Source organism: Sphaerodactylus townsendi, linkage group LG03, assembly GCF_021028975.2.
Source record: "Sphaerodactylus townsendi isolate TG3544 linkage group LG03, MPM_Stown_v2.3, whole genome shotgun sequence".
Lineage (NCBI taxonomy): Eukaryota > Metazoa > Chordata > Lepidosauria > Squamata > Sphaerodactylidae > Sphaerodactylus > Sphaerodactylus townsendi.
Window position 1 is genome coordinate 22,291,181 of NC_059427.1, and position 26,249 is coordinate 22,317,429.

At 47.8% G+C, this 26,249-nt stretch overlaps 1 protein-coding gene across 1 annotated transcript in view; it reads left to right on the forward strand.

Moving 5' to 3' along the window:
- The window catches only part of CPNE9 (copine family member 9), a 94,645-nt gene that overhangs the window by 63,687 nt on the left and 4,709 nt on the right, over positions 1 to 26,249 (forward strand). The window contains exons 9-18 of the mRNA XM_048487304.1: positions 414 to 477; positions 3,125 to 3,228; positions 6,630 to 6,734; positions 7,145 to 7,186; positions 12,440 to 12,515; positions 14,966 to 15,019; positions 18,654 to 18,715; positions 19,077 to 19,123; positions 22,423 to 22,604; positions 24,121 to 24,248. Coding sequence (XP_048343261.1) covers positions 414 to 477; positions 3,125 to 3,228; positions 6,630 to 6,734; positions 7,145 to 7,186; positions 12,440 to 12,515; positions 14,966 to 15,019; positions 18,654 to 18,715; positions 19,077 to 19,123; positions 22,423 to 22,604; positions 24,121 to 24,248 — 864 coding nt within the window. The remainder of the gene's footprint in view (positions 1 to 413; positions 478 to 3,124; positions 3,229 to 6,629; positions 6,735 to 7,144; positions 7,187 to 12,439; positions 12,516 to 14,965; positions 15,020 to 18,653; positions 18,716 to 19,076; positions 19,124 to 22,422; positions 22,605 to 24,120; positions 24,249 to 26,249) is intronic.

Here is a 26,249-nt window from a genome sequence, read left to right on the forward strand (position 1 = left end):
GTGGGCTAGAAATAGTGTAAATAAAATAAATAAATCCTTACTCAGCCACAATGCTCACAACATGACCTGGGGCCAGCAGGGGTCTGCAACCTGCGGCTCTCCAGATATTCATGGACTACAAACCCCATTAGCCCCTGCCAGCATTTGTAGTCCATGAATTTGTAGTCCATGAATATCTGGAGAGCCGCAGGTTGCAGACCCCTGGGCCAGTCACTTGCTCTTACCTTATTTGCTTCGTGTGGCTGTTGTTGTGAAGATAAAAGGAGAGGAAAAGATCCTGCATCTTGTCTTATGTTCCTTGGAGAAAGAATAATAATGATTTCTGCTGACCGCTATGAGTGGGCAAGCTCATCTGAACTGGTGCTAAGTCTCCTGCTCTTTCTATCCCTCCCTCCCTCTCTTCCCCACCTTAGGGGGGTCCCAGGAAAAAAGTGTGGTACCATCGTGTTTTCTGCCGAAGAGCTCAGCAATTGTCGGGTGAGTGCCTCTCTACATCCGGGGAGTAAACTTGCCAGGGCAGGGATGGGACATGGAAATAAGAATGTAGAAACAAGAATCCATGCTTGAGTGTTATGCACTCCCTTACACAGCATCCAGTCAAGGTTCACCATAGTTTACAGGACGACCTTTTTATTGAGATATCTACTGTGGGGTAGGAGCAGGAAAGGAGATGGCAGTGACACTGAGGGAGTGTTAAATCCCCCACAGAACACACCCGAAAGGAGTCTTTCTGCAGCGACTGTAGCGTGGGTTGGAGACATCTCAGCCAAAGAGGTGTGAGATTCTGGAGCCACTATCAGTAATCTTGCAAGTGCATCTGTACTTGAAGAGACTAACACAGACTGTGTGATGTTTTTGGGCAAGAGACACACTGGCACTGCATGCCTGGCTGTATTTAATATAAGGCTGTATTTAGGGCTATATTTGATGTAGGACTGCAGTCACTCAGATGCCAATGTTGTGGAAAAGAAGCCAGCAGGGAAGCAGGGATGGGCTTCACAAACAACCATTGCTTTCTAAAAATCAAGCTCCCATTCAAGTCTACTTCTGTGCCAAACTTTGCTTTTTGGACCCATTGATCTGAACGGAGAATGGACAGTTGGGAACTTTTGCCAATATTATTTCTAAATGGCATGTTGGATTCTCAGATGTCTAGCATCAGTTTCAGGTCTGCAAGCTGCCTGGATGAGAGACTTCTGGGAAGCCAAATCTGAGCTGTTCTGAGCTCCTTGGGGAAAGAACGGGTGATAAGTGTCATTGGCCCTTTCCGCACAAATCTGCTAAAACGTTTTTTTAAACATTTTCAATCCTCCCTACTGTTCGCACTCACCACCTTGAAATGATTTCCGGCAGCCATTACGTGATTTTTCCCTTTTTTAAGTTCTGTGTTGAATCAATGCTTCAATGATTCTCAGTTTCTTGCTGCATTTTATATTCCTCATATCCGTGGTGGCAAACCTTTGGCACTCCAGATGTTATGGACTACAATTCCCATTAGCCATGCTGGCAGGGACTGATGGGAATTGTAGTCCATAACACCTGGAGTGCCAAAGGTTCGCCACCACTGCCTCATATACTCAGTGCTTCAAGATTGACACCCCCCCCCCAATAAAAGAACAAAGAAATGCTGCAGATAAACGGACTAGGGCCGTGGTGGCAAACCTATGGCACTTCAGCTGTTCATGGACTACAATTCCCATCAGCCCCTGCCAGCACAGCCAATTAGCCATCTTGGCAGGGACTGATGGGAATTGTAGTCCACGAACATCTGGAGTGCCATAGGTTCGCCACCACTGGACTAGGGGAAACTGAGTGAGCTCAGAAGATGGCGCCGAGGAGGAAGTTCAGGGAAGCAGAGAAGTGTGGGAAACATAGTCAATAGATCGTACAGATGCATGGAAGATGTTTTCAAAACCTTTCAGCCGGAGAATTGTTTTAAAAGGGGATTCATTTAAAACATTTTGAGGCTAGAAAGAAAACCTTTTGGTGTAAACACAAAGTGAAACTCCATTGAGGAAACATTTTTTTCCTGCCTCAAAACGTTTTAAATGAATTTGAACAGTTGTTTGGAGGGAGCTGAAAGATCTTTCAATGGCCTGTACCGAGTATGTATCAGCCAGTGAGTTTGTTCTCTGGGCTAGATATGGTATCCAAAAGGAAAACTGTACATTTTCCCTACATATTCCTTTCTAGAGGAAGGAGAGATGATTTTCACCACAACTTGGCAACTTATATGAAACATCTCACTGGGGGAGGATTTTTTTTTTAATGGAAATACTTGTTCAGTTTTGTAAAATAAATCTATCTGTGCAAAATGGGAAAAGATGATGGAAAACTTCAGCGTTAAATCCCCGAAGTATCCGCTCTCCAAATGTATATGTTCATTCTGAGCTGCCTAAGCTTTGATGTCGAGGCAATCCCGGTAGTATTCATCCGACATGAAAGCCGGAAAGATCGCGTTTCTTCTTTCCGAATCCCTTCTTTCTTATATCCAGTGTTTAAGAGGAGGCTTTCCTCAAGGGGCAGGAAAAGACGAAGGGATCTCTCCATTAAAGGGAGACCTGCTAATGGAACGTTCCCTTTAAACCGCTGCCCGAAATAATCGCTGGGCAAACACAGCTCTGTGTTGATACCCAGAGACACACTAGGCACAGTTGGCTTAGCTATTCCGTGGCCTGGAATTAAGGGCCCCACGGCTCGGGGACCATCTGCTCCGTGGAAAACAGGGCCCGTAACTTCGACAGATTTCTTATGGCTGAGCTGCTGCATGTTAGTTCATCCTGTCTTACCCAGCTACTTCACAGGTCTTCCTTCTCATTCTCTGTCATTTTCTTCCCAAACACTGATTGCTACCACAGCCTCGCAGAGTACCTTTTACCTCAATGTGCTTTGATCAGCATCGTTTTGAGCTGTAAAACCCACTTTGATCATCTTTTCTTCTCCATTTTACCTCGTTCGTTGACAGTCTGACCAGTTCTCAAAACCAGTGCCTTGGTGCTGAGGGCTGCCCTTTTTCCCACCCACGCTCTCCATTTCCTCCGGGTTCCCATACTACCCATTACTGCTCTCAATACTCTAATCACCACCATGTCGCCTCGGTCTGATCTAGCTTTTTCTCTTCCAGGACATTGTCACCATGCAACTGTGCGCCAACAAGCTTGACAAGAAAGATTTCTTCGGCAAATCCGACCCCTTCCTTGTTTTCTACCGCAGCAACGAGGATGGCACGTACGCAAGAAATAACCCCCTATGGGACCATCATGGCGCCCAGCCTACATGGCACACTGGCAGACTTGTGCTCCCAGGGCATGCAGTGGCCTTCCTAGTATCACTTGACTCCCCTTCATTCACAATAGGGTTGCCAGCCGCCAGGTGGTGGTTGGCAGTTGGCATAGCTGAGGGGAGCCTGGGGGGAATCGAGCTCCAAGCACCACTTCCTAGGGCACAGGTGTCAAACTTGCGGCCCTCCAGATGTTCATGAACTACAAATTCCCATCAGCCCTTACCAGTATAGCCAATGCTCATGTTGGAAGGGACTGATGGGAATTGCAGTTCATGAACATCTGGAGGGCCGCGAGTTTGACACCCCTGTCCTAGGGGCACATGGCAGGGCAGAGCCCCCCCATCTCCAACCAAAGATAGGAGCAGGGCCGGCCAGCTCACCTCACCCCTGATCCCCATGAGGCAGTCTGGAGCAGCAAGAGCCCATTTGAGCCAGGCCTCAGCAAGACTCAGACTGAGCTTGGCTGATGTTGGCCCTCTACCTTTATCCTGTTGGCTCCTTCCACCTCCAGTCAGGTGGAGTTTGGGGGAGGAGCCATCAGTATAAAGCTGGAGGGTCAAGAGCAGCCGAGCTCAGTCTGAGTCTGGGTAAGGCCAGGCTCAAATGGGCCCTTGCCGCTCCCGACCTCCTCATGAGGATCAAGGGTGGGACGAGCTGGCTGGCCCTTCTCCTGACCTCCACATGGAGATTGGGGGTGAGGTGAGCCCTACTCACTGGCACTCAACCACATGCTGCCCCAAACTCCTCAGGCAAGGAGGCAAGGTGCAGCTGTATGTGTGTGTGTGTGTGTGTGTGTGCTGCCATTTTATTTAGCTATACCACTGGCAGTTGGAGATCTTCTGGAATGACAACTGATTTCCAGGCTACAGAGATTTGTTCATCTGGAGAAAATGGCTGCTTTAGAAGATGGACTTTATGTAAGGTGACCAGGTGGTCGCACAGCACAGCCCAGTTCCGGGGACGGGGGGTAGGCGGCCGTGCACACGCTCGCAGCCACAGGAGCGCACTGCCTTCTGGGGCGTTCTTGTTTCCCGCCCTGTGACAGGGCGGGAAACAGGAGCGCCCCAGAAGGCCATGGGCTCCTGCGGCCTCGCGCAGGAGGCTGCCGCACTGCCTTGCGCTCCAGAAGGCAGTGCGGCAGCCTTCAAAGCAACAGGACACTTGAAAAAAAACCCGCGGGGGCGCAGGGACAAAATTAATGTTTTTGTCCAGGCGGGACTGTCCCACCAAAAGCAGGACGTCTGGTCAGCCTAACTTTATGGCATTATATTCTGCAGTCCCTCCCATTCTCAAACCCCACCCTTCTCAAGCTCCGCCCTCAAAATCTCCTGGTATTTCCCAACCTGGATCTGGCAGCCCTAATTCATAGACAGATGCACCTTCACTAGGAGCCCACGAGGAAAAGGATGACATATATATCTAATAAAATAAAACAAATAAGAAGCTTCCTCCATGAAAGGAAGCAGTCCTGTCAATAGGCCTGTAATTCTGCTGGCCTTGTTGATTCTTTCTGGCTTCTCACCAGGAGACTGATTGGAGGGCTGCACTGAAATTTGGCTGCAGGCTTCACAATTAGGGTTTCCGGCTTCCCGGAGGGACGGGGATCTCCCAAAATTAGAACTGATTTCCAGATGACCTTGGGAAACCACCCCTTGATCAGCTCCCCTGGAGAACATGGAGGGCTGTGTGGCATTGCACTCCACCCAAGTCTCATCACTCCCAAAAAAACCTCCGTTCCCAAAATGTCCAGATATTTCCCAACACAGAGTTGGCAACTCTGTTCGTTGTTCTCCTCCATGTGCCACAGTTTCTCCTGCATCAATAGCTACAAACTTCCAAATCAAGTTAGGGCAGTGATGGTGAACCTTTTCAAGACCGAGTGCCCAAATTGCAACCCAAAACCCACTTATTTATTGCAAAGTGCCAACACGGCAATTTAACCTGAATACTAAGGTTTTAGTTTAGAAAAAATGGTTGGCTCCAAGGTGCGCATTACTCGGGAGTAAGTTTGGTGGTAGTCGGTGGCCTTGCTTTGAAGCAACCATGCAATGCTTCGAATGGGTGAATCAGGACCCTAGGAGGGTTTAGAAGCAAGCCCCATTGCCAGCAACTGAACTTACTCCCAAGTAAAGGATTGCACTTTAGTTCTTCCCATGAAAAGCAGTGGGGTTTAACAGCACTTAACAGGGTTACCTACATGTCGTGCCCAGCGGCTCAGGCCAGCCTAGATGTGTGTGGGGTGGGACGTTTTTCCGCCCTCCACATGATGAACTCTGTGCACATCTGCCCACAGAGAGGGCTCTGAGTGCCACCTCTGGCACCCGTGTCATAGGTTCGCCACCACTGAGTTAGGAGGATGTGGCCTTTCTATTAGGCAAGATCACTTACAGGAGAAGAGGCTTTGCCTTTGTTTTATGTAAAAGGCTCTGAGACTGGGGAAATTCCTAGAGTGGCTCCAAGGTGCTGTGATGTCACATCTAGGATGGGTTGCCATCCTCCAGGTGGGACCGGGAGATCTTCCAGAATTACTCCTGATCTCTAGACCTCTTTTCCCAGGAGAAAGAGGCTTCTTTGGAGGGTGGGTTCTATGGCATTATACCTTGTTGAGGTCTCTGCCCACCCTCAGTCTTACCTTTCCCAGGTTCTGCCCCTACATTTCTAGGAGTTTTCCAATGTGGAGCTGGCAGCCAATCATCCCAGTAATCATCTGGAAGTTACGGCACAGTCTTCATGATTCTCCTCAGACTCCACCGTCTCCAAGCTCTTAGGACAGTGGTGGCTAACCTTTGGCACTCCAGATGTTATGGACTACAATTCCCATCAGCCCCTTTCAGCATGGCCAATTGGCCATGCTGGAAGGGGCTGATGGGAATTGTAGTCCATAACATCTGGAGTGCCAAAGGTTAGCCACCACGGTCTTAGGATTTCAGACAAAGGGCTGGCAACCCTACAGTGCATAAGAGAAATTTAAAGGAGCGGAGGGGCTGAAGCTCAGAACTAGCTAGTGGGGGGCTTTTTTAGGCTAGAGGCCTGGGTTTGTGTCTGCCCTTTCCCAGCTCCCACCGCAATTTATTTGTTTGTTTGTTTGGAAAACACATGCCCCACCTTCTCCTATATTTGAGGTGATTTGCATGGATCGAATGTACAAGCTGAAGGACAATAACACAGTAAAATATGGTGCATTTGAACGATATGGCCAATAACAATCCACAGTTCAAATTGTTCCAGTGCCCACACATAGATCCATAAAATAAGCTCATCGAGTAGATCCAATCTTGAAAGAAATCATTCTTTTCCACGCTCGCTTCCTGTGCCCGCCTGCCATGACCTCTCTCTCTGCTTTTAGGTTCACCATCTGCCACAAGACAGAGGTGGTGAAGAACAACCTGAACCCTGTGTGGCAGCCGTTCTCCATCCCCGTGCGTGCCCTGTGCAACGGGGACTATGACAGGTCAGAGCTTGGCTGGGGGTATGGTCAGTGATGGGATTCAAATAATGTAACAACCAGTTCCAGTGGTGGGATTCAAATAATTTAACAACTGGTTGTTTACAAGCACCATTTTAACAACCGGTTCTGCCAAAGTGGTGCAAACCTGCTGAATCCCACCACTGGGTATGGTGCATTCAGGAGGAGGCCTTCATTCACCTAACCAACAGCAACTCCATTAGCCTCGTCTGTTTGGGAGGAGGAAGGAAAGGCAGTTCTGCCCCCTACTCGGGAGGAACCTGATAGTGGCTATCCACTCTACTGCTTCTAGCATTTCCTTCAGTTTTAACCTGAGGATCAAAACGATCCCCAAGTTGGAAACCTTTCCGCAAAAGTAATCTTTGTTCTCCTCCTGTTTGTTATTTGTGTTCCAGGACAGTGAAAATTGACGTGTACGACTGGGACCGAGACGGCAGGTGAGGCAGAGCGATTCTATGTGATCCGGCAGCCGTCTTTCATTCTGAGGGGGAGCCATTAGACCAGTGATGGCGAGCCTTTTCGAGACCAAGTGCCCAAATTGCAACCCAAAACCCACTTATTTATTGCAAAGTGCCAACATGGCAATTTAACCTGAATACTGAGGTTTTAGTATGGAAAAAACGGTTGGCTCCGAGGCGTGTGTTACTCGGGAATAAGCTTGGTGGTAGTCAGTAGCTTTGCTTTGAAGCAACCATGCAACTCTTCCAATGGGTGAACTTCACTGACCCTCGGGGAAGCAAGCCTTCCTACATTGCCAGCAAACCTTAAGGCACCTGTTGGTAATAATACTCTTTACCCCCCAGGTAAAGAATAAGCGCTTTAATTCTTCGCATGAAAAACCAGTGAGGTTTAACCAAACGCGCCTTTTAACAGGAGTTACCTACTTCCCCAAAATCTTAGGTCTTAGGTTTTAATGGTAATAATCGCGCAGCCCAGCGGCCCCAGGGCCAGCTCTAGGATCAGGGCTGGACTCAGACGGATCCTGTTTCTTTTGGTAGGGATACAGTCCCGCCTCCAAACAATTCTGTGGTCCCGGCCATTCCATTTGAATTGTCTCCTGATTTGCACGGGAGACTGCGCGTGCACTGCCTTCTGGGGTGCAAGGCAGTAAGCGCAGATACCCTCGCGACTGGGCTGCTGGCGAAAGAGCACTGTTTTCTGGGGGCTTAGCCGTTTCCCGCTCTGTCAGCAGAGGCGGGAAACAAGCAAGCCCCTAGAGGCAGGCGACTTTGTCCTGCGCTAAAGGGCCAGTAAGCGCATGCAGCCGCCTACCCCCCGTCCCGGTTTACAAAGGTGACCATCTGGTCACCTTAGCCTAGATGTGGGAGTGGGGGTGACTCTGTTTGCATGTGCCCCCAGAGAGGGTTCTGAGTGCCACCTCTGGCACTCGTGCCATAGGTTCACCACCACTGCATTAGACCAAGGAGCCAGCAGGCCAAGGAGGCAGAATTTTAAATTGCACCGCTATAAAAATGATATGGGCAAAATCGCATTTCCTGATACTCCCTTGTAGTGAGAGATTCTCCCTTGCACCCTTTCGAAGACTCTGCTCTGTACCGTTTTCAAGGTTCTGCCTGGACAAAAACCGACTAGCCACAGAGATCTCCAGGATTGATCACATTAAAGAAACTTTTCTGCCCCAAACGCTGCTAATGCAGAAATTTAGGGAACGAGTCCATTCTTTTGAACTGTTAGCCAGCAAACCAAACAGGATACCTGCACAAACGTTTATCTTTCATTCCGCAAAGAAAAGATTGTTTTTTATTGAGCAAGACAAAAAAAAGAAGCCTCAAAAGAATTAATCGCACAGAAATTGTGGAAATGCCTGCTAAAACTATAGGCATTCCTACCATTGCTTAACTATATTATAGCCAGTGATAGTTTAAAGGCAAATTAGGTTTCAGCTTTGGTCTCACTGGTTTCCGGGATCATCAAAATAGTCTGTTACCCAAAATCTCCCCAATATATCTTACGTCTTCTCCTGATACTTCCAGCTAGAGAAGTCTGATTTGCTTGTCACAAGAAAGCTTATTTTAAGAAAAAATATCAGTCCTGCCTGTCTTTAAATTTGATTTATCACAATCATGTGGCTATTTCTAGATATCTGATTGGTTACTGCTAAATAACAGATAAGCAACATAAATGTAGTTAGCCAACCAGCAGGTGCAAAAGAGATCATCTGACATAACAAGATGGCCAACCACAACTCTTAAAAAGCAATTTATCTAACCTTTTTCTATAAAAGTTTCAACTAACTGTCCAAGATAAAAGGAAGTTCTAAGCAACAGATGAGTAATCTCTTAGTCAAACTTGTAAACTGAGCAAGAAAAAGGAAGTGATACCATTGCAACACAATGCCTCTGTATAAAAATATCCCTGGAGATGATAAACATGCTAACCTGAAGGAGGGTTACATTAAACCTTCCTTCTTCCATTGTGTTAGTTTTTTAGGTGAGGGAACATTTAAAATTATCAACACCAGCAGGGGAAAGTAGCATAGGTTCCTGGCTATATTGTGAAACCATTGTTCAGAATTCTGGGTTGCAAGAAGGAATTCTCACCTATTCAACTATTAAAACTGTTGTTCGTTTAACTATTGGTCAAAACTGGTGGCCCTTCTCTAAAGGTGTTGGTCAGAATCATAGTTCGGGCCACAGGGAAAGAAGAAAATTACTGGAAAATAATTTAGAAGAAGAAGAGAGTTTGGATTTATATCCCCCCTTTCTCTCCTGTAAGGAGACTCAAAAGGGCTTACAATCTCCTTTCCCTCCTGCCCCCACAACAAACACCCTGTGAGGTGGATGGGGCTGAGAGAGCTCTGAAGAACTGTGACTAGCCCAAGGCCACCCAGCTGGCGTGTGCTGGAGTGCACAAGCTAATCTGGTTCACCAGATAAGCCTCCACAGCTCAATTGGCAGAGTGGGGAATCAAACCCAGTTCTCCAGATGACATTTTAGATGACAGTTAATAGTAAAATGAGATTGGAATTAGCAGGGAGGGTTTGTGGCTGAGAGACCTGACCCAAGATGTATAAGTTGGGGGGGTGCATACCATGTTTACAAACGAGTAGAGAGTCTAATAAACTCAAGGACCATTGAGAAAGGGGCTTTATGTCTGGGCATAAATTAACAAAAGATTTCAGATAAGCAACAGAGGGGCAGGTAGACAGGGATATCCTCGGGCAAAACAGAAATGTAGCTCTGTGTTGCAGGTTCCCTGAGGACATCTTCTGTTGCTTTTTGCAGCACTATTTTCATCCCTGCTTTCAAGTTTCTCATGAAAAGTCAGGCCTTGATTTTAAAAAAGCCCCAGTTTTTAAGGCACCGCAAGACTCTTCACTATTTCAGATCATGTTACATGATAGACCTTTATCCCACCCACCCCCCGGCCGGTTGTGCGACCACACTGTGTTCAGTTCTGGTCGCCACATCTCAAAAAAGGATATCGAAGAGATAGAAAAAGTGCAGAGAAGGGCAACGAGGATGATTGAGGGATTGGAGCACCTTCCTTATGAGGAGAGGCTGCAGCGGTTGGAGAGGAGACGTCTGAGGGAGGATATGATTGAAGTCTATAAAATTATGCATGGGGTAGAAAATGTGGACAGAGAGACATTTTTCTCTCTTTCTCACAATACTAGAACCAGGGGGCATTCATTGAAAATGCTGGGGGGGGGGGGGGATTAGGACTAATCAAAGGAAACACTTCTTCACGCAACATGTGATATCACATGTGATTTTGAATATGCTGCCACAGGAGGTGGTGATGGCCACTAACCTGGATAGCTTTAAAAAGGGCTTGGACAGATTTATAGAGGAGAAGTCAATCTATGGCTACCAATCTTTATCCTCCTTGATCTCAGATTACAAATGCCTTAACAGACCAGGTGCTCAGGAGCAGCAGCCGCAGAAGGCCATTGCTTTCACATCCTGCATGTGAGCTCCCAAAGGCACCTGGTGGGCCACTGCGAGTAGCAGAGTGCTGGACTAGATGGACTCTGGTCTGATTCAGCTGGCTCTTTCTTATGTTCTTATGGTTTCCGGAGCCCAGTGGAAGCCACACTCTTTGAGACGGATCGTCTTATCCAGCAGAAAACGAGGGGGCAGATGGAACTGCCCTCGTTCAGAGGACCGGGAGGGAAGGAGTGATCCTGTCAATCTCCCCGTTTTGAATATATTTAAAAAAGCAGGAAGCTGGGCTCATTTGGGGGACCTTTAGCAAGATGCTTTCTGCTTCACCCCCTTTCCCTGGGTTTCTTCCTCTGGTGCTTGGGCCAATGAACAGCTGTGCTGGCTAAGATTAGCAGCTGCTGCTCACTCATTGGCTTCTCCCACTGGCTGGCAGCTGCTGCTGCTCCACATGGCCATCATTTCTGGCTCGGACAAGTGAGCAAACAGGCCTGGAGTAGCTATGCCTGCCTTCTGCCTGGCCATGGAGGAGGAGAGGAAAAGGAGAAGCTATTGCGCCCTCCTGTGGTGGCAGCAGCATGCACGCCAAAGGATGGAGGAAGGGTGGGAAAATGCAATCCCAGTGGCCCCTTCCGCACATGCGGAATAATGCACTTTCAATCCACTTTCACAATTGTTTGCAAGTGGATTTTGCTGTTCTGCACAGGAAAACCCAGCGGCAAAGTGGATTGAAAGGGCATTATTCTGCATGTGCGGAAGGGGCCGGTGTGTGAGGACAGATCAGTGGCTGCCACTACCCAGAGGCCATTGCAATCATTGCTACTGAACAGTTGCAGACCCTCTGTAGGCCATTCACGTGTGACCTGGGCCCACCCTGATGTTGGCCTCAAGGCAGGAAAGGTTTTACCTAGCTTCCAGTGGGCTAATTTCTAAGGTGACGAGGGGGGGTGCATGACGCACCAGGCGCGCACCGGTGCGGGGTGTAATGGGCTGCCTCCAGGGGCTGGGCTATGCGTGCCCCAGGGCATGCCTCCTTCCTCGCTACTTGCCTCCTGATCTAGCTTCCATTATCATTATTCTAGTTTCTCTCCACTTGCGATGGCTTCCTCGTGGAGATATCCCTGTCCTGGAGATCTGGAGCTTAGGCCCACCTGGGTATGTTCTTAACTGTATGTCATGTTTTCCCCAGGTTCACCCTGGGTCCTTGAAATCAGATGTGTAATTGGAGTTTTCAGTTCCTGTGCCCATGCAGCCCCACTTTGGATTGGGACTGTTGCAGGCACGGAGAGGATGCTCACACCTTCCTCCTGAGCTGTTTTCCCAAACTGAAATGGTTTGGAGCGAGCACTGTTTGCCCTGAGTAGCCTTTCAGCACATATGCAGTCCTCCTATGGGGCAAATAGTGCCCTGCTCAGATGGTTTGAGGTTAGGAAAACAGCACAAAGGGGGAAGGCTGAAGTTGTGGACAGTGTCCAAATCAGGGCCTCCAGGGGGAAATCAGTTCTCACCAGTGGGACACGCGACTGGAGGCTTACAGTTCAGGTGTAGCAAGCAGCGACCCAGCACATCAAACACTGCAAGGTGTCATTTGGATCTTAGATAAAGAAGAATCTCGCTTGTGGATTGGTGAAGGTGGAGCAGATGGTTCAAATTTGCTACGGGAGAAAGCTAGATTCATGAATTCCTGGGCTCCTCCTCAAAGCTCAGGTAAACCTTGCCAGGGGGGTTAGTTTGCACATGCAATTATAGGCTATCTCTGCTTCTTCCTCTGTTTTTGCTCTGCAGCCACGATTTCATTGGAGAGTTTGCGACAAGCTACAGGGAGCTCTCTCGTGCCCAGAGCCAGTTCACTGTATACGAGGTGAGCACCTCTTAACTGGAAATCCACTGTCATAAACACTAGTTCCTTGCGCAATGGATAACATATCTTGGATTAATATATCAGGCATCCAGTGTGGAATTGTATGCTGATGTTGGACCTAAGAATTCATTCATTCATTCATTCATTCATTCATTCATTCATTCATTCTTTCTTTCTTTCTTTCTTTCTTTCTTTCTTTCTTTCTTTCTTTCTTTCTTTCTTTCTTTCTTTCTTTCTTTCTTTCTTTCTTTCTTTTTTTAACAAAGCAAGGCCAGTACTGGATCATCTGTAGACAGAGAAACTACAGAGTTTTCCAAGATTCCTCTCCATTATTGTAAACCTCTTCTTTTTTTAAAAAAAATTTTTATTGATATTTTGGGTTATTACAGATTTATATTATACATCTTTATATTCCATCCTCCATATCCTTTTCCCCCCTCCCCCTTCTTCTTTTCTTCTTTAAATGTGCAAGCAGCAGGTCCATTCTTTCTAATCTTTTCCAGTTTTCTTCCAATTTCGTTTAACCAGTCTTTGAATTCAGTCCAAATCCACTTCATATCTTTTTGTTTTTCTTGCCATATTTGGTTTCTTGACATTATGTCAAAAATTTCCAATTATATTTGTTCCCATATATATTCCAACCATTTCTGTATTGTCCAAATTCTTTTGTCCTTCCACCCTAATGCTATTACTGCAGGGGCCGCTCTGATAATAAGTTTAAATAGCTTTCTCTTTCTTTGTTCTATTATTGTATAATCCAGTATGCCTATAAATAATAGATCTATATTTATCTTTATTTTTACATTCACATATTTTTCCATATACATTATTGTAAACCTCTTCTGACATTCAGAAAAATAACTCCCGATGGTAGGACCCGCACAGTTTGAATTAGGGGGCTGCAGTAAAGCAGGAGAAGGTGTTGAAACCCCTCCTTCTTCTGAAGGTCTCGGGAGGGCTGGTCTCACCCTTTCCCCGCACCTCACTGCAGCTCTCTGACTGGCCTGCAAGGTTGTCAATCTCCAAGAGAAATTCTCCTAGAATTACCACTCATCTCCAAACCTCAGAGGTCAGTTCCCCTGGAGGAAACAGCAGCTTTGGAGGAGAGTGTCTATGGTATACCATAGACCCCAGGTCAAACTCCTCCCCAGATTCCCCTTCCACAGTAACTGCCCATAAATCTCCACAAAATTCCCCAGAACTAGAAGCAATCACAGAAGTAAGACTGGAGCCTGGTTTTTGCCCCAGCAAAGACCCAGAGAAGGACTGGAAGCACTTCTAGGTAGTGCAAGCTTGACAGAACTGTGGGGCTGGAAAGCAGAATAGCCAGATACTGTGTTCTTGGTTGTGATTCTGTTCTCAAGCAGATCTTCTCACAGATGGTCAGGATATGTAATATAAGAAGCTTTCCACCGTCTAGTAGTAACGGTTTCGTAGTTAAGGAACACACAGGAGCCAGGGCATTATGTACAACATCCCCCAAACGATGAAGTATTAAGATATCTCAGTGCCTTGTGACTTAAAAATATGTTTTTCTTCCCTTTATAAACAAAGCTGCAGATACCATGGAATGGTGTAGTGCAGGAGTTCTGCAACCTGCGGCTCTCCAGGTGTTCATGGACTACAATTCCCATCAGCCCCTGCCAGCTTGGCCAATTGGCCATGCTGGCAGGGGCTGATGGGATTTGTTGTCCATGAACATCTGGAGAGCTGCAGGTTGCAGACCCCTGGTGTAGTGGCTTGAATGTTCCACTAGGACCAGGGAAACCTAGGCTCAAATTGCCCCCCTGCCATAAAGCTCACTGGATGACCTTGCTGGGTCACTCTTGGTCTAACCTACCTCATAGAAGAAGAAGAGAAGAGTTTGGACTTATATCCCCCCTTTCTCTCCTGCAGGAGACTCAAAGGGACTGACAATCTCCTTGCCCTTCCCCCCTCACAACAAACACCCTGTGAGGTAGGTGGGGCTGAGAGAGCTCCAAAAAGCTATGACTAGCCCAAGGTCACCCAGCTGGCGTGTGTGGGAGTGTACAGGCTATTCTGAATTCCCCAGATAAGCCTCCACAGCTCAGGTGGCAGAGCTGGGAATCAAACCCGGTTCCTCCAGATTAGATACACGAGCTCTTAACCTCCTATGCCACTGCTGCTCCTGGTTCCTGGTTTAGCGATTTTCAAAAATCCTGGGTTGAGGGAAATAAAATGAGGCAAACTTGTTTTGGGGGATGGCGAAGTCCCCCCCCCCCCCCCGGAAAAAAGACCCCTGTTTGTATTGCGCCTTACACCCGTTATATTTGCCCTGTTTGGAATCCCCTGATGAGATTGTGGGGACTGTGGAACTGAGTTGCAGGTTGTCATGGAAATAACATCAGTAATGACAGGTTAGGGCACAGAATGGGGGCTGTGACACAGGCCTAGTGGAGACTCACCTCTCCCTTCTGCTCCAACTCTAGGTTTTGAATCCTAGGAAGAAATGCAAGAAAAAGAAATACGTTAACTCGGGAACTGTGAGTATGAGATACCTTCACCTCACTTCCTGCCACCCCTTTCCCCAATACAAGATAGCCATAATTGTCCCTCTCTGGAAATGCTTGACTTGCACTATTCCTACAGGACTGTCTTTCCAGACATGAACTCTGGCAAACATTATGTTCTGCGAGTGAAAAACTACTGGAGATCCCTGGTTTAAAAGAGGTCCGGCTACCCTCAACCAAGGCCAGGGCCTTTTCAGCCCTGGCCCCAACCTGGTGAAATGCTCTGTCCAGTGAGACCAGCACCCTGTGGGATCTGATGTAAATCCACAGGGCCTGTCAGACAATGCTTTCCCACCAGGCCTATGATTGAGGAGACTACAGCTTCCCATCAGTCTGACCTCCCCCCCCCCCAAATACTACTTTCTCAGTGCCATAAAGTTAGAAAGTTTTGATATTTTTGATATTTTTAAATAATCTTAATGTTTTAAAATATATTTATATTGTGTTTAAATGTATTTATATTGGTTAAGCTTTAAATGATTTGTTATGGAAATGTTGTGAACTGCCCTGAGCCCATTGTGGAAGGGTGGCATACAAGACCAATACATAAATAAATAAGATGTGGATTGCTGTTTCATCCCAGGACCGCAGCAAATGCTATTCAGCAAGCCTCAGTTTTCCTACCTGGAAAATAGAGCACAGTGCATGTACAGCCTTCTTCACAAGGCTGTGTAGGGATAAGTGAAATAAGGAGGCATGCCCAGGATAATTTAAGGACTGGGTTATAGCCTTAGTATCTCTCTATGGATGAGACTGCTTAAAATCAGAGCGGTAAAAGAGTGATATAAAAGGACTAGAGTGGAGATTCTGAGCAGTTTTGTAGTGGTTGTAAGCACTGAGTCAAGACACTTGGTAGCGGTAGTTAATCAGAATTGCGGTCATTAATCCTGATTAGTCAAAGCAGAGCATTTAACATGAAGCACAAACAGTAAAACTGTTATATAAATTGATGTGTCCATCTGAAGACTCAATGTGTCTAGGGGGCTACATAGGTTGGGTCTGGGTTCCCACCCTGTGTCAGATGTAACACAATCACACAATCCCTCAGTTCCTGTGTTCGTTGTGCCTGATCAGGACCATCGGGCGTATGGATAAGGGCTTCATCCTCCTCCCCTGCCCCCTTTTCCCCAGACTGAAACCACCCCGGTGTCATTTGAAACTGCACTGTAAATGAACATGTGGTTTCCCCCCCATCGCACCTCCAGGGCCATTTCAGGCTGAGTCAAGGGTCCCGGGGAGAATGCTGAAGCCACTACTCCAAACACCATGGTCCTGATGCTAAAGGTGCACCACGCACTCAGGAATTGAGAACACACAACTCAAGTCTCATTGGTTGATGTCTAACACTGAGTGGGGTCCCGTGCCCAACCTGGAATAGTTGAATCATTGGTGATTTCTTCACTGGTGATTAATCCTGGGATAGTCACCTAAAATATCCAGGTTCCCTCGAGATCTCCTCACAGCCAAACCATGGAACACAGATCAGTCCTGTTTCTGGCACTCCTCCCACCCCCTTATCACAGGATTTTCCTGGACCTGCTTGTATGTGCACCTTTTTGAAAAAACACTCCAATGGGAGCTAATAGGACAGTGATGGCGAACCTTTTTGAGACCGAGTGCCCAAATTGCAACCCAAACTCCACTCAATTATTGCAAAGTGCCAACCTGGCAATTTAACCTGAATGCTGAGGTTTGGTTTATCAAAAAACGGTTGGCTCCCTCTTCCTCCGCCCCACCTGCTTGAGCAGGGGCCAGCCTGCTCTAGCCTCCAGCAAGTCCCACATGCATCACTCTATGTCTCTCCAGCATCTCTGCCTCCTCTGCACCCCCCCCCCCCTCAGGCAGCAGCCACCTGGAGCACAGGCACCAGGTCCACCAGCCGAGTCCTCCCTGCTTACCGTGGTGCGCGCACGATGTGCTCAGCAGCCCAGGCCAGCCTAGATGTGTGTGGGGGTGGGGGTGGTGGATTTCTTCCTCATTCCCACATGACAAACTCCAGCGCTGCGTCTACAGAGAGAAGGTTCGAAAAGCCACCCTCTGGCACCAAGGCTTGCCATAGGTTCGCCATCACTGTAATAGGAGATGGGGGCTACACATTTGAGGCCCCCTTTGCCCACCATGAACCAAACTTCTCCAAATCTGGGTGGTATCATCAGGAGGGTCTCCTAAAAATACTCTGAAATTGTGGTGCTGCTAGCTTAACAATTGCACCCCTGACAGCAGGCACCCTCCCAAGGGGCAGGCCTAGATGTCTTCATTAGAAACATGCTGCAGTGAGGATGTTGGAGCCTGGATGAAACGGTGCCAATTCTTTTGAAACTTGGTTGTACCTAGACTACATTTTCAGTGGGAATGTGGCCATAGAGTTGAAAAAGACCACAAGGGCCATCACGTCCAACCCCCTGCCATGCAGGAAGACACGATCAAAGCACTCCCAACAGATGGCCTTTCCAGCCTTTGCTTAAAAACCTCCAAAGGAGACTCCACACACACACACACACACCCGCCCCCAGGCAGCATAGTCCACTGTTGAACAACCTTTACCATCAAAGCTGTGTGCTCAGTAATCTGACACGCCGTCACACCTTAATATGACCAAAATGGGCAGACCTTACAAGGCTATAGGGCACACAGTACATCAGGGTGCTGCTGGAGATTGCACCCCTTCTCCCTCCTTCAGCAGTGGGGCACTTCAGTCGGAAAGCTAACTGAAGGAGGACATAGGGGCTGTCCCCACTACAGAAGGGAGCTAAGGTCGACTCAGTTCCCTTCAGTGGAGGGTGATTCCAGGCTGTCCCCACAGCAACTGAGTTGGCCCCCTGGAACCGAGCTAAGTGGGCGGGATAATCTTGCAGGTCTGTTCTCTGGCCCCTCGATCGCGGATTGGCACCTCTGTGTTAATGCAAGGAAACAGGGAGCCGCTCTTTTAAAAAAAACAGTTTTTACAGTTTACAGTTTACACTTACATGCGCTTTCTTCCCACCATGACTCTCCATTCTGCGCATGCCACAAAAGCGGCTCGTGATTGATTGAACGGATGAGGTGTCATTTCGATGCTTCCCCACTTCGAAACTTTGAAGCGGTATCGACCTTGTTCCGGCAGAAAAGTTTAGTTCATAACTGCGACAAGGATGTAGCAGTTCTGGGGTGGGGGGGGGGGGGAACTGAGACAAAACAATGTTGAGCTCGGTGGCAGTGGGGATTCACTGAGGCGAACCTAGGTAGAAACCAGTTCGACACTGTCAGTAGGGAAAGCCCCATAGAGGTTTTCTCTAGACTGGGTTTGTGTCTCTCTGATGTGGCGAGAAAGTCAGGAGAGGCAATCACTGTTACAGAGGAAAGGGGGGTCGGGAAGGGTCTTTTGACCACAATGTAATTAAGCCTTTGCAAATTTCTGCCATAAAAATGGAACCAATTTGCTTCTGGTGACAGAAAGGCAATGTCATCCCACCTCACCCCGGCCCTCCAAAAACCTCTCTGGAAAAAAAAAAACACCTTATGAATCCAGACCTGTTCCAGGCCTGCCCCCAACGCTGCGTCGCTGTCCATGATTACTTTTCCCACTCTCTCTCACAAGACATCTTTTCTATCTGTCTCTTCTCTCCAGGTGACCCTTCTGTCGTTTGCGGTGCAGTCCGAATTCACCTTTGTCGATTATATTCGAGGCGGGTGCGTCAGTTGCAAAGCCTGGCTGTTTCTGGGGCCTTTGGGCCCACGTTCCTGGGCCAACCTCCATCCCTGCATTTGAGGGAGAGAGGCTAGACAAAGCTGGCTGAGGGGGGCTTTGGGCAGAGGCAGGGAGACAGAACAAAATGGCTTTTGAAACACTGAGGAAGTGTGTGTCAAGGGAGATGTTTGCAAGGGAAGAGGGCCTATCATGTTTTAGGTTGCTGGCAAGAGACCCTGTAGCCCTGGGAATGTTATTGAGTGACAACATGAAGGGGAAGGCTGGTGAGAACATTGTAGGGGGCTTGCCAGGATGGCAGCATCCATTTCTCTCTCTTTCTCTCTTTTCCACCCCACCCCCTAGGACACAGTTGAATTTCACGGTTGCCATTGATTTCACGGCCTCCAACGGTGAGTGCAGCACACCAACGAGTCGCTATGGGAACCGAGTGACAGCTTAGCTGCTTGTAACCAAGCAGCCAAGGACCCTTGGTCACAAGCAGAGACCTTTAAGCAGCCACCCATGGGCTTTAGACAGTGCGTCTCTTCCCACAAACTGGGAATAGGAAGCCATACTAGAATTGGGGAGGAGGCCTCGGTCTCGCTATACTGGGAATCAAAGAGGAGAGGTGTAGACCAAGAGCGACCATCCGTGGGTGATCAAAAGAGAGCCCTCAAAAAATTAGAAGGGGGTGAAATTTGTGGAAGATCTGTATATGCTAATTTACATTCATAGATGCAGATTTACACATAATTACTCTAATTTAAATAGACACGCAGCTCACCCTATTGCCAATTTCGTCTTCGGCAGCCTGCAGAGCTCTGTGCCTTGAGTGACAACCTATCATTCAGATGTTTACAATAATGTTCTTAAAAAGCTTCAGGCAATTTTAATGGACAGAAGCAGAACCAGACACTTAGAGGACAGAAATCATACAAGAGGACTGCTTTTTGAAAAACAGGAAATTTGCCCTAAATGGAGCTGTGGGAAAAGAATACAGAGGAACGGGGTGCAAACAGCTGGAAAGAAGGGTTAGAACAGGGCAGTGGTGGGATCCAAAAATTTTAGTAACAGGTTCCCACGGTGATGGGATTCAAACTGTGGCGTAGTGCCAATGGGGCTGGGCAGGGCATTCCAGGGGCGGGGCATTCCTGGGCGGGGCTGTGGCAAGGACGCAGCCACTGCGCCGGTCCTTGGGCGGGAAATGAATGCACGCAGGCGCAGGCTGCCACGCACGCCGGTGCACTTCCTGCTAGACTGCTTCAAGTTCTGAGCGCTACTGCTGAGAGAAGGGGCGTAACTAAGCCAAAAATCATGTGGCAAAATCACCAATTAGTAACCCCCTCTCAGTACACACAAATAATTAGTAACCTACTCTCGGGAACCTGCGAGAACCTGCTGGATCCCACCTCTGGAACAGGGGTCTCCAATATTTTTTGACCCTGCAGGTGTAACCTCAGCTTGTGGGTTCTGTGGGGCAGTACTTGGAATGAGTTGCAACAACAATTTTTAAACAACAAAATGGTTTACTTTTCTGTACAATTAACACTTTTAAAACATCAACATTTAACGTTACAATTCAAGGTCCTGTTCAGGTTGCATTTCAAGTCCTTCTATTTACAGTCTACTGATATTGCCAAGTCCAAATCTTCTTTGCAAGTTGGCTGGCTCCTGAAGACTCCAAGGGCTTGATGAACAGGTTGCAACATGATGAAGGTCTCCAGGAGAACTCTCACCCATTACAACCACAAAAGAAAACCCTTAACAAGGTGTTAAGGGCTTATAGAAATCAAGGTCCAAGTCTGGTAGCCTTGCTTCTTCTGCAAAAGAGCTCTTGCAGCCTCTCTGCTGCTCCGAGTCTCCACCCCCTTACTGGGTCAACCCATTCTGGGCCAACCCATTCTGGGCATGGGGGTTACATTCTCCCCCACTAAAATTCTGTCGTCCCGACAGTAATTGCAATGCAACTTTTGAAATCATTGCACGATGATTTCCCCAGAGATTCCTGTACTTGGAGGAACCACATTTGGTGCATCTGAATGCAGAACATTGTCTTTCCCTTGCAAGGATTTCCAACTGTTCCAAACTCAGCTGCACTGGAAGTTTGCAAAACTTTCCAGCAAATGTTGCAAATGCAGCAAAGCAGTTTGCAGAAGGGATGGGGGATTGCAACTGGAATCCCTTCCTTCATATAACTGCCAAACAGTGTTTCAAATTAACACAGCAACATCTCTTGAACTTTCATAACAAAACAGTTTTATGGGGATCAAACCCCAACTTGCTGCACACTTTCATTGCAAACAATTTATATTTGCAATCTCACTTCCAAGCCCCACGCTGGTTGGGCGCCATTTGTAACCTCAGCTTGTGGGTTCTGTGGGGCAGTACTTGGAATGAGTTGCAACAACAATTTTTAAACAACAAAATGGTTTACTTTTCTGTACAATTAACACTTTTAAAACATCAACATTTAACGTTACAATTCAAGGTCCTGTTCAGGTTGCATTTCAAGTCCTTCTATTTACAGTCTACTGATATTGCCAATTCCAAATCTTCTTTGCAAGTTGGCTGGCTCCTGAAGACTCCAAGGGCTTGATGAACAGGTTGCAACATGATGAAGGTCTCCAGGAGAACTCTCACCCATTACAACCACAAAAGAAAACCCTTAACAAGGTGTTAAGGGCTTATAGAAATCAAGGTCCAAGTCTGGTAGCCTTGCTTCTTCTGCAAAAGAGCTCTTGCAGCCTCTCTGCTGCTCCGAGTCTCCACCCCCTTACTGGGTCAACCCATTCTGGGCCAACCCATTCTGGGCATGGGGGTTACACAGGCACATTTGAATTTCTGTTATGACATTGTGGCACTGCAACAAAATGGCTGCCACAAAAGGTGGAGCCAAGCACAAAATCATTGTCACAGCTTAACTTCAGTAACACAGTGTAGATGAGGGTTGCCAGCCCCAGGTTGGGAAATACCTGGAGATTTGGTGGGGGGCAGGGGTGGAGTCTGAGGAAGGCAAGGTTTGGTAAAGGAAGGGACTTCAAATGCCATAGAGTTTACATCCCAGAGCAGCTATTTCCTCCAGGTGAATAGATCACCCACAGGGACCCCTGAGTTAGAGGGAGTTATGGTGAGAAATCACCAAGTTCTTTGAGGGCCTGCTGAGAGACAGTCCGGCCCAAGTCCAATAAGTGCTTATGGGTCATTTCCCCACTTACCATCGACCACCCTTTGCTGCCCGCTACTCTCAGCGCGCGTCATTTCTGGTGTAACTCGGCTTCCCCAATGCACTCCTTCTCCGCGCTAAGTCATCAAAAGGCGCTTGTTTTGAGGAGAGCCGCCAGGAATGATGCGCCTGCTGAGGGGCTAAGAGCGGCAGCATCGGGCAGCTGGGCGTTGTCGCTGCCCCTGTAGTGGGGAGTGCCGCGGGACCCCGCGCTACTTGGCGAGAGTAGCGCGCAGCAGATGGTAAGTGGGGAAACTACCATGGTTGCTGAAGTGAGATGCAGTGTCTGGCTTTTTTGTTTGTTTGCTTGCTGGTTTGCCTGAGTGGTTGCCCCGTTTGCACGTTCTGGCTGAGGGAAGGCAAAACTGTGGGGGGTATTCAGGGTTTCCCAAACCTCGCAGGTGAGCTCTTACTTGCAAATGCTGATGCTGAAACAAATGATGTCAAAAGCGTCACGGGACTCCTGTTGTATCTTCCTTTATGCAGGAAACCCCTCCCAGCCCACCTCCCTTCACTACATGAGCCCGTACCAACTCAGCTCCTATGCCATGGCGCTGAAGGCAGTTGGCGAGATCATCCAGGATTACGACAGCGACAAACTCTTCCCTGCCTACGGCTTTGGAGCCAAAATCCCACCAGATGGCAAGGTGTCCCACCAGTTCCCTTTGGTAGGTATGGGTTTGACTTGTGAGGGGATGGGCCCCAGTGGTTGAACGGCTGTTTAGCACGCACTTGGTTCCGAGGTCACTTCTCGGCATCCCCCATTTAAAAAGATCTCAACAAATAGGCCTGGGAAAGGCCTGAGTCCCAGATCCGGCAAACAGTAGAGGAGCCATTGGTCCAATCTGTTACAGGGCAGGATCTCACTGCATTATTTTTTGCAGAGATCTGTGTGGGTCTTTCTTTCAACAGAGTGGCGCCCCAGAATGTGTTCAGGATATCAGAACTAACCCTGGGACATTATTTAGTCAACTTGAATGTTAATATTCCCCAAAATGGGACAGCATTACAATATTCCATTCAGACCTTACAACGCCCCCCCCCCCCAACACACACAAAACAGAACCCACATGTACAGAGACTGTGCAGTTTTACAGAATTATAATAGTTACATCTTGCAGATATGGCAGAGTAAGAAAAGGGAAACCAGTGGTTACAATTAATTTCATTGGTCACTACAAAACATGCTGTCAATTACCTTTGCAGCTCTCCCAATAACTGGCATGTCATGATTAGACATCAAAAGCACACTCTTTTAATTTTAATGAACTGCAATAGAAACATTCTTTGGCTTAGGTGCTGTGTGGTTTCCGGGCTGTATGGCCAGAAGTTGGTAGCATTTTTCTCCTGACGCAAGTTTGTATCTGGCATCTTCTCATGTGAGGATCCTCCTCTGAAGATGCCAGCCACAGACGCAGGCGAAACGTCAGGAGAGAATGCTGCTAGAACACGGCCATACAGCCCGGAAACCACACAGCACCCAAGTGATTCCGGCCGTGAAAGCCTTCGACAATACATTCTTTGGCTTAGTTCAGTATGAAGGGAAGGGCCCAAATTCTGGCCTTTTACCTTTCTTTTCATTATGATGCTCGTTTAACCAAAGGTTTTGATCTAAGTCAAAACAATCTGGTCTTTTACTACGTTTCTGGGGGTGGTTTAGAACTAGCATGGATGATAGGCTGCAGGGCTTTCCTCGTTCCACGACTCACTGATTTCAAAGCTGAGATTCATCTCTGAAATTCAAGAGAGTGTCCCAGAGCATATACAGAGAGATTTCCTCTCATCACATAAGTAACCGCAGCCATATGCTCTGCAGTTGGTAGGAAAAGCTGCTACGTCAAATGGTTTGACTTCCAGACCTTCATAAGCTTTAGAACCTGTTTTACAGAGTTAAATAACAGAATCAAGTTGAAGGAACCGTCCCAAGGCACAATAACTTGCCGCTTGTGTCCTTTATAACTTGCAGAAGCATTGAGATATTTGTGTGTAGTGATTACGTAGAGCTGCCTCAAAGCCGGATCCTTTGTCGGAATCCTTAATTTTTTAAAAAGTTTCTAGTCCTTATTTTCTTTTTGGAGTTGCAAGTAGTTTCCTCTGGTAAGGGCTTAGAAAAGTATCCCACCTGTGCGCTCATGCAGGTGCATATCATAACCTACTCGCTGACCTGCACCCTTCTTTCCACAGAACAACAATCCGGATAACCCCAGCTGCGAGGGCATTGAAGGAGTGCTGGAATCCTATTTCCAAAGTTTGCGGACGGTACAGCTGTATGGGCCCACCAACTTTGCGCCTGTCATCAACCAGGTTGCCCAGTAAGTGGGGATGGGGAAACAGACCAGAGAAAATAAAAAAACCCCGAAACTCTGGGCTAAAGTTTCTGGACGTCCGCTAGTGTCAAGCTGGTGAAATATAAGTAACAAGTCAGTGGTGTTCTGTTAATCCCAGGATCACTGGGTAAGCTGCAGCACTAACAAGTTGCCAGCTGTGGGTTGGACAATACCTGGAGATTTGGCAGTTGGAGCCAGGAGAGGGTGAGATTTGAGGTGGTACCTCAACAGGATGTGATGTCATAGAATCCATCCTCCAACCCACCACTTCCTCCAGGGGGAACACATCTCTGTAGTCTGCAGATCAGTTACAATAATGAGAGATCTCCAAGGGCCACATGGAAGTTGGCAACCCTAAACATTGGTGATGGCATAATATTTGGGGAGGGGCAGGGGATGCAACTAGAAACTATGAAGGCCCTCAGTTTTCAAGACATGAACAAGGCTGTTAACAGACAGATGTTTTGGAAGACAATGGATCCATGTGGTCGCTATGAGTCGGAATCCCCTTCAAGGCACTGAAACACACACAAGCACTTATCTCCTCCTGCTTTGCAAATGCATTTGTTCACTGCACGATTACATTTATAAATGAAAACATTTTTACAAACATGTGTTTATGGAAAGAATATGGAAAGACCAGTGGTGGCGAACCTATGGCACGGGTGCCAGAGGTGGCACTCAGAGCCCTCTCTGTGGGCACGCGCACACAGAGCCCCCCCCCCCCACATCTAGGCTGGCCTGGGCCACTGGGCTCAATAAGACCTAGTTTTGGGGAAGCAGTGTAGGTGTTAAACCCGACTGATTTTCATGCAAAGAACAAAACCGCGATCCTTTACCTGGGAGTAAGCTCAGTTGCTGGCAATGGGGCTTGCTTCTGAGTAAACTCTCCTAGGGTCGTGATTCACCATTGGAAGAGTTGCACGCAGAGGTGGGATCCAACAGGTTCTCACAGGTTCCTGAGAGAACGTTACTAATTATTTGTGTGTGCTGAGAGGGGGTTACTAATTGGTGATTTTGCCACGTGATTTTTGCCTTAGTTACGCCCCTCCTCCGCACCTCAGAAGTAGCGTGCAGAGCTTGAAGCAGTCTAGCAGGAGGTGCACCGGTGTGCATGGCAGCCTGCACCTGCATGCATTCGTTTCCCACCCAAGGACCGGCGCAGTGGCTGCATCCTTGCCACAGCCCCGCCCAGGAATGCCCCACCCCCGGAATGCCAGGCCATGCCCACGTCGTACCCCGCCCAGCCCCATTGGCGCTACGTCACTGTTTGAATCCCACCACCATGGGAACCTGTTACTAAAATGTTTGGATCCCACCACTGGTTGCACGGTTGCTTCAAAGCAAAGCCACCGACTGCTCCCGAGTAACGCACGCCTCGGAGCCAACCATTTTTTCTAAACTAAAACCTCAGTATTCAGGTTAAAGTGTTGGCACTTTGCGATAAATAAATGGGTTTTGGGTCGCAATTTGGCCCTCGGTCTCGAAAAGGTTCGCCATCACTGGTTTAGGCTAACATTCTGTGGCTCACACTATGCCTTCTGCAAGCAGAAATAGATCATTGGGTACGATGGGGTTTTTCCTGGCGCAGCAGCTTACTGTAATATTTTTTTAAAACCCCACGCACACACAGTTCCACTAACGCAATAGTCTTGGCATTAGCAGAAATAGACCTCAGGAGAGATGCCGTTGTCACATACCTGCCAAGATAATGCTCGCACTGGCCTGAAGTTGCTCCAGGCAACGAGTGAGCAGAAACCCTCGCCAGTCATTCTGATTTCTCCAAACATCTCAGCACCCCACATGCCTATTGTCTGCCCTCCCTCACCCCATCACAAATCAGCTTGTCTGTTCCTGAGCTAGAGGGGACTCCTTTGCCCTTTAATTGCTACTTACACAGCTACTTGGGAGCTATTAGAGAGCTTTTTCCCCCCTGCATAATATAAGACCTTGGGCGACTCAGTGAAATTGACTGGCAGTAGGTTA